This window comes from Daucus carota, chromosome 7, assembly GCF_001625215.2.
Source record: "Daucus carota subsp. sativus chromosome 7, DH1 v3.0, whole genome shotgun sequence".
NCBI classification, from domain to species: Eukaryota; Viridiplantae; Streptophyta; class Magnoliopsida; order Apiales; family Apiaceae; genus Daucus; species Daucus carota.
The window spans coordinates 7,192,069-7,199,304 of record NC_030387.2 but is presented as its reverse complement, the minus strand read 5'-3'; the positions used below and the strand labels follow the sequence as shown (position 1 = coordinate 7,199,304).

The window sequence follows — 7,236 nt, the reverse complement described above, 5'->3', positions numbered from 1 at the left end:
CTTTGAAAAAGTTTAGAAGAAAGTTCTAATCTTTAGGAAAATCATATTAAAAATTAAACTACATTTTCACAATTTTAGATTAGTTAAATTGAAAACTATTATCTTAGTTTTGAATTTTTTGCGAAACAAGTTATTTGGCGGTGGAATAGACAATATTATAAAAACAAATTATATTTCTCAACTTCATATTTTTACGTGGATTGTCTTTCCCAGGATTGGGTTTTAGGGGAAAGGAATTTGGCGTTGCTTGGATTTTCTGTGTATATCAATTTCTGTGTGTATATCAATTGTGTGCATCGAAAAAGCGTGGCAGCCCAAGCTGTGTCCAGGTATGTTTTCTCAGGTCTTAGAATTCTCCTAATCTGCTAGAGTTCTTGTGGGGTTTGTGTTTAAATTTGTGGTTTGTAGTTTTATATTATATATACAAGCTTCTTGGAGGGCTTGCTGTCAGAAAGTATTGTAGTTGTGATGATTAGATGTGTTATTGTGATTTACTGGTTTGATATGACCTTGAAACTTTTCATGTCAATAGTATATGCTTCTCGTAAAATTCGTTACACATATATTACGTCACGAGCATGTTAGTCTCAGAGTTCTATAATAATTGATGTGTAAATTATATGTAATATAGCTCATAGATCATAGATGAGATGCAATAAAATTGAGCATTGAACCTCTAGCCTATAAATTGCCAACTATTTAGTAAGACACCGTTATTATGAACTTCTGCTTATAATGGCAGCATAATTTTAATGATTGCGCGACCCTTAAAAACAAAATCAAGTTTATCTGAATCGAGCCATAAGCGTGGCCAACATCGTGAAACAAAGCACCTATGCAGAGGGGAGTGCTATATAGATTATCGAGCGAAGCCAGTAATACCCTAGATCCATGTGCATGTTGAGGAAGGATCTTTTAGTAAGAACGAGGCATTGAGTAACAAAGCTTGCTTGGCTTCCTTTACTCTCCACAGTTCCTATATTCTATAGTAGAAAAAGAGATAGTAAGAGAAAGAGACATAGTGAATGTTATAAAGTAAAATATATATATTATATGTAAGTTGTAATCATTAAACTCTTGTGTTAACAGAATACCTAATATTGGTGAAATGCTTGTGTACCATTTGACATATCCCAGAAACTTGATTGTGAATTTGATGGCTCTTCTCTGATGATTAAAATGCCTTGACAAGAATATCAATAGCTTCTGCAGCAGTTTGGCCTCCATTAACTGTTTGCTAATCTTCCAATTTATAAATAACATCTTATTTACTAATTATGCTGATACAATAAGGAACTATAGCTGGTTCTTAAAATTTAGCTGTAGGTGTAACCAAGTAGAACCATATTGTTACTTACAGTGTCGAAATCTTTCCCTGGTCTTCCTGAATATTGCCTTTTTATATTAAATCTCAGCTGCATATAGCTATGTGATCTCTCAACTCAAGATAAGAACATAATAAATAATGTATTTCGAGAATAAAAGTACTTAAGTCCCTTCTCATGGCAGGGTAAATAAATTTTACCTCTTCATGAACTACTTGTGTCAGCTTATCAGCCTGATCTGTAACACTTCTCAAGAATAACACGTGCTGTATGGTTCTATCTAGAGGACCATCAATGCTACACTGAATATGAAAGCATAATTTCAGGCAATAAAAAAGAGAACACGTTATGCGAGAAAAGAAAGACAGTGATAAAATATCAATAAATAAAAATTACAAATAACTAAATAAGGTCTAAATCCTGACAAAATATCGCCTTTACACCATCTGTAACCAAGTCACGCAACTCTTTGAGACGATCCTGGATCAGTTGCCTGTCTCGTGATCTAGCTTTATGATTATCAACGGCTTTGGATATTCTTTTGCTGTCATTGGATAGTTTTTGACCCCTTTCTAGGATGTGTATGAGGGTGTCCTTTTTTCTGATTCTCTTCTCCGGTCAAGGCACTTGTAATACTCTAATGGGAAGGAGCTGGTGGTGAAGAAATGCCACTTGCTTTTGTAACTCTATCCATAGCAGAGGATGTCAAACAGCTTTGCTTTGTGACTGCATCATCTACAACCAACTAACCAAGGTATGCCTTTCAGATTGACATTATTGCTTAGGAAAAGCATATCGCAGTGTGGTTGTAGACCTTGATATTGCTAACGCTATCTGATATTTTCTTGTCCAAGCTAGAATCTGCACCAAGGATTTGAAAGAACAAATTTACAAGTATTTATTATTAAATTTTAATAAGAAGATCAATTTATCTGATGGCTAGATAGATAATATATTTTCAATATTCTTTTGTTTTAAAATATAAATATGATTATTTATTTATGTGTTTTAGTATGAGTGTAAAGTAATATAAAAATAAATGGATAGTAGGTAAAAGGGTTTAAAATTATAATAATGAAGATTGAAATATTGATACCATTGATTTTTGAATAAATACAAGATTTGGATAATTATATCAGTTAATTAAAATATTTAATTAGCGACCCTATAATATCATATAAAGATTTTGATTCAATCATAATGGAATTCATTAAGCCAGAAACAAGTATAATACTCAATGTTATCTCTGCAACTGTTAATTTCCCTACTTGTAAATCTATTCGAATGTCAGAGCATGTGGACAAAACAGGAGATAGGACTTTGGCAATTGTTACTAAATCAGATAAAGCTCCTGATGGACTGCATCAGGAGGTGAAGGAAGATAATATGAAAATAGGTCTGGCCTATGTATGTGTGAGGAACCGAATTGGTGACGAATCTTATGAAGTTGCAAGGATGAAAGAAACTAAACTTTTTCAATATCATCCATTACTTAAAAATATTAACATGTCTATGGTTGGTGTTCCTGTTTTGGCACAAAAACTTGTCCCGATTCAAGCTCATATTATATCTAAATCCTTCCTGGTATTGTTACTAAAATCAACATGAAGCTGAATGTACATGTCTCTGAGCTCAATAATCTTCTCTAAAAAATGTCTATCGTTGCAGAAGCAATAACTATTTTTTTAAGGAGTATATGCTTGGTAATGTGTATTGGTCAGCATTTTGTTGTAGTAAGTAATTTTATTTTGGTGATGTGATAATTTGAGTCATATGAAATATGATAAAATTTATTAACGTTATATATTGTCAAAATGATATATTTTATATCTAATCTACCATCATTAAAAATTAATTTCACAATCATGCGTTCTTAGTTGAACAACTGAAGTCTTCCCGAATACACTGAAAATTGAAAACTAGCTGAAATCCATCCACATTTAAACGACCAAATACCCACGATGTTATAGATCTATGCTCATGTTATTTTTTATTTTGCAAATCTCAGCAGCTTCATCAATCGGTAATTTGTCCCCTCTCGTTTTTTAATTTATGTGTCTTTGCATTTATATCGGAGTTTCAATGTATGTGTTCGTGTATATATGTTCTTCTGTCTTAAAGTTCATCTTTTGATTAACAATTGAAAAATGTTGTATATAATTTGATCTAAGCTTATTGTGCATAACTACCTAATATTAATTCAATTGGTTTTTTAATTGAAGTAAATTATTCATAAAAAGGGGGAAATAGATATGGGTGTTTGTAATTGAAGTGATTAGGTCTATTTGATTTTTGATTTTTTTTCTAGTTGCATATTTGATCATTGATATGTTCTGCAATGTAAAAGACTTAGTTGGTCTGATTTGAGCAGGACAGATTGCTTGTTAGCTGTGTTGGATTTGTAATGGATGATAATGATGACTTTACTTTTTGTAAGGTAAGTTGTTACATTTGGGTGATGTGAAATGTTTATGTTTGTGTGCATGAGTCGACCAGAGGGGGTGTTTTGTGAGTACTGAAATGAATGAATATTTTTCAGGTACCGGGTCCGGTCAATGTAGAAGTGTTTGAAGCACATAAAACTGTTCCAGATGTTGGAAATATTGATTTGAATGATGAACCGAGAAAAGGCAGTCAAACTGATGATACTAGTGGTGCTATTTCAAAAAATGACTCGATTGCTGCAAAAGTATCAAAAGATGTAGGAAGTTCACCGAGTGCATCACAAGAGCCGCAAACTGTAGTAAAGAAGCCAGCACCTAGGGCCAAGGTTCCTTTTGAGAAGGGTTATAGTCAAATGGACTGGCTTAAACTTACTCAAACACATCCGGACTTAGCAGGTATGCTCTACCTGAATAGTTGTTTATTTATCAATTTAATGGTAGATTCTTTTTGTTACCCGTGCACATAAACATTATAGAATTTCAGAAGCTTCGGTCAATTAATATTGTGATGTGAATTTTATATTTTAATGTTCCCAGCGATGTTGCTTTTTAAAATTTTACAGTAATAGTGTTATCATGGATCACACTATGTGTGTGCTCGACTAGAAAATGTTTGGTGGGTGTTTGGCTTCATGACTAAAAAATTGTTTTCCATTTTTAAAATATAAAAACGGTTTTGGGAAACAAATGTGGTGTTTGGTCCACTGTTTAAAAAAATATGCCTAGAAAACAGTTTTTAAAAACAGAGGACATGAAAATGTTGTTTCTGAAAACAGAAAACAATGGCAAACGACACAAATTTTACTTGAGTGTGTGAACATCATCAAACTACTTGGAATATATGTGTTGTGCTTAGGCTCTTGAACATGTAGATATAAATTACTCTCTTTATTTATCACTTTCCCAGCTTGTATAGACTATTAATGGCAATATGGCATACAATAAAAAAATCAATTACGATTTTGACGATTATAATAAAGTATGTCTTTAACAATAAATATGCTGACCAAGTTCTAAAACATGTTTCTTCCTCATGATAAAAGTAATCTGTTATCGGAATACATTCTCTTTTATCTTAGGGTTGAAGGGACAATCAAATAAGAGGCTAATTACACTGAAAGAAGTGAAGCTGCACAAAACAGAAGAAGACTCCATGTGGACTGTTCTTAATGGTCGTGTCTACAATATAACTCCTTATATGAAGTTCCATCCAGGAGGTACAGATTTTTTGTGCCCTTCAGTGTTTATATTTTTCTGTTTCTTGTGCCGTTGTTCTGCATAGACATGTAAATGTTATTAAATCATAAATGTTGTGTTTGTTTACTCTCTTTGTTTGATTTATCTTTTTTATTTAAAAAATTATGATCCTGTCACAGTTTCAACTTCCCCCCGACTCACCCTGCTCTTTTGTTATACTGAAGGGTTTTATTAACAATCGTTGTTACTAGTGTTTTGAATCTATGGATTCACAAGTTTAACATTATATATGTATGCACATATAATTGCATGTTTTAATGAATGTGTGCTCTGCGTGTTGCTTAATATAGTTTACTCCATTTTATACCAAAATGGCAAACTTAATTGTTCTCAGTTATAATACAAGTCCAAAGCATATTCAAGTTGCTTCATTTGTTCTTGAGAGCTTTAGTTGGCATATATTTTAATGTCACATGGCTGGTTCTATGATTTTCATAGGAATTAGTTGTCGAGCAATGTCATATAGTGCAATTTTTATATGTGGTTAATGGTTACAGGCTACAGGAAACTTGTTCGTGTATGGTCTGTATATTTCAATCCGTTGTTATTTTTCTTTTTTGCCTTTTCTGTTATGTATTGTTAAACTCATTCAAGTCTTTAATTCCTCTAGGATTTTCCTCTCATGGTCAACTGTTTAAGAAAATTAGCATGTTCCAATTTGTATGTTTTATTATGCAGAACTTTTGATCAGCTATATTTTATCTGTTCATGCTATAGTAAACACAAATTTTAAGTGCATCACAAGTGATCTGGACAAAAGGATAGTCCTTATATATAATTATGGTTTCCATATCAGTCTTCTTACTGGCATGAAGGTTTGATATAGTATATGATGCAATTCTTATCATCTGACAGTTGTAGTTTTGTGCATTATATATAATGTTGGTTTTCGTATCAGTCTTCTTACTTGATTGCTTATTGTCATTTTACTTGGATTCTTATCTAGCTTCCTGATAGTTGCAATCTATATGGGATATTGCCCTGCAACTTGTAGATTTAGCTATTTAGCTTTATTATTAGTTTTGTGCTTGTTGAGGAATTGTCATTTGAAATAAATGAAGCTCGCACTTTTCATATATCTTTCTGTGTTCTTATAACAAAAGCTTCAATCTGTTAATTTTTCCTCGCTTTGCAGGTGTCGATTTCTTAATGAAGGCTGTTGGAAAAGATTGTACTGCTTTATTCAGTATCCTTGCAGTGTTTGAATTATTTATTTACCATACATATTTGTTATCTACATTCTTTAGCAAACTATTTATACAACTTGTAGGTGCCAAAACATCACCAAATCTTCTTCAGAATTTGATTATTTCTGCTTTTTGCTTGATATAAGATTATATACTACAGTATTACATTGCCTGCAAGTTGCAACATCCTTAAACTATGATCAGAGAAATACCATGCTTGGGTGAATGCTGACTTCTTGCTAGAGAAGTGTCTGGTTGGTGTTTTAGATGATAGCCCGTAAAGGTCGCCTTTTCATAAAAAATGAGAGACCCGTTGTAAGTCTTTTGTTCACCCATGGCATACATACACAGCTATAGCAAGAACACAGGTGACTGGACTCTGCCGGGCGTCACCAATTGTTTTTTGAATATTACCCAAGATGTCCACTATGATCATGACCAGCATCCTTGGATTGGAGGCAAACATTTGATTTTCAGGTTCGGTTTATGATACATTTTTTAAATCATTGTAACAAGTTATAATTCAATTATTAAGATTATAATTATATTTGTCATGGCAGTAGTTTAAGCCTTATCTTCTCCTTTTTCCTATTAGGTCGTGTTATGTTACCCCGCACTTTGTTCTTCTTTGATCAATGATCAATTTTCTGTTAATCATCTTAAAAGTACCATTTCTAATCTGACAAAAATTAGCATCCCAGTTTTGTCAGTCCTGGGTTTATCAGTTCTCCCTTTTAATCTTTTATTGCCGATTCAATGTTAATAAAAAAAATAAACTATGGACTAATACACACAGCTACGTGATGACCTTTAAAATATATTAAAAAATTTAAAATATATTTTTAGATTAATATTTTATGGAACTGACATCCTTTTTCATATAAAATAAATATTTACATAATTATATATATCGATTGTCACGTTTTTTTAACCGAAACTCATTATAATATTACCTATTGATTCACCTGATACAGATGTTGTGCAGTGTGGATAATGAAACCAATAACCAGTGAATTAACATGT

The 7,236-nt window shown here is 32.3% G+C and overlaps 2 protein-coding genes across 2 annotated transcripts; both read left to right on the top strand.

Annotated features, from left to right (window-relative positions):
• The first annotated feature begins 183 nt into the window (after nt 1-183).
• LOC108194131 (cytochrome b5 domain-containing protein RLF) lies at nt 184-6,787 on the top strand. Its single transcript, XM_017361033.2, has 6 exons — nt 184-329; nt 3,697-3,762; nt 3,865-4,165; nt 4,849-4,986; nt 6,162-6,212; nt 6,418-6,787. Exons 2-6 carry the CDS (start codon nt 3,730-3,732, stop codon nt 6,492-6,494), a joined length of 600 nt encoding a protein of 199 aa, XP_017216522.1. The 5' UTR covers nt 184-329; nt 3,697-3,729; the 3' UTR covers nt 6,495-6,787.
• Nucleotides 2,526-3,002, top strand: LOC135147878 (putative dynamin-related protein 4A). The gene is made up of 2 exons (XM_064081909.1): nt 2,526-2,909; nt 2,994-3,002. The coding sequence occupies exons 1-2, from the start codon at nt 2,526-2,528 to the stop codon at nt 3,000-3,002; spliced, it is 393 nt and encodes a 130-aa protein (XP_063937979.1).
• Nucleotides 6,788-7,236: the final 449 nt, after the last annotated feature.

Coding starts and splice junctions, on each gene's coding strand:
- LOC135147878 (XM_064081909.1), top strand. CDS start 2,526: ATGGAATTCATTAAGCCAGAAACAAGTATAATACTCAATGTTATCTCT.
- LOC108194131 (XM_017361033.2), top strand. CDS start 3,730: ATGGATGATAATGATGACTTTACTTTTTGTAAG. Junction 4,987..6,161: donor TATGAAGTTCCATCCAGGAG/GTACAGATTTTT, acceptor CTCGCTTTGCAG/GTGTCGATTTCTTAATGAAG. Junction 6,213..6,417: donor AGATTGTACTGCTTTATTCA/GTATCCTTGCAG, acceptor AACTATGATCAG/AGAAATACCATGCTTGGGTG.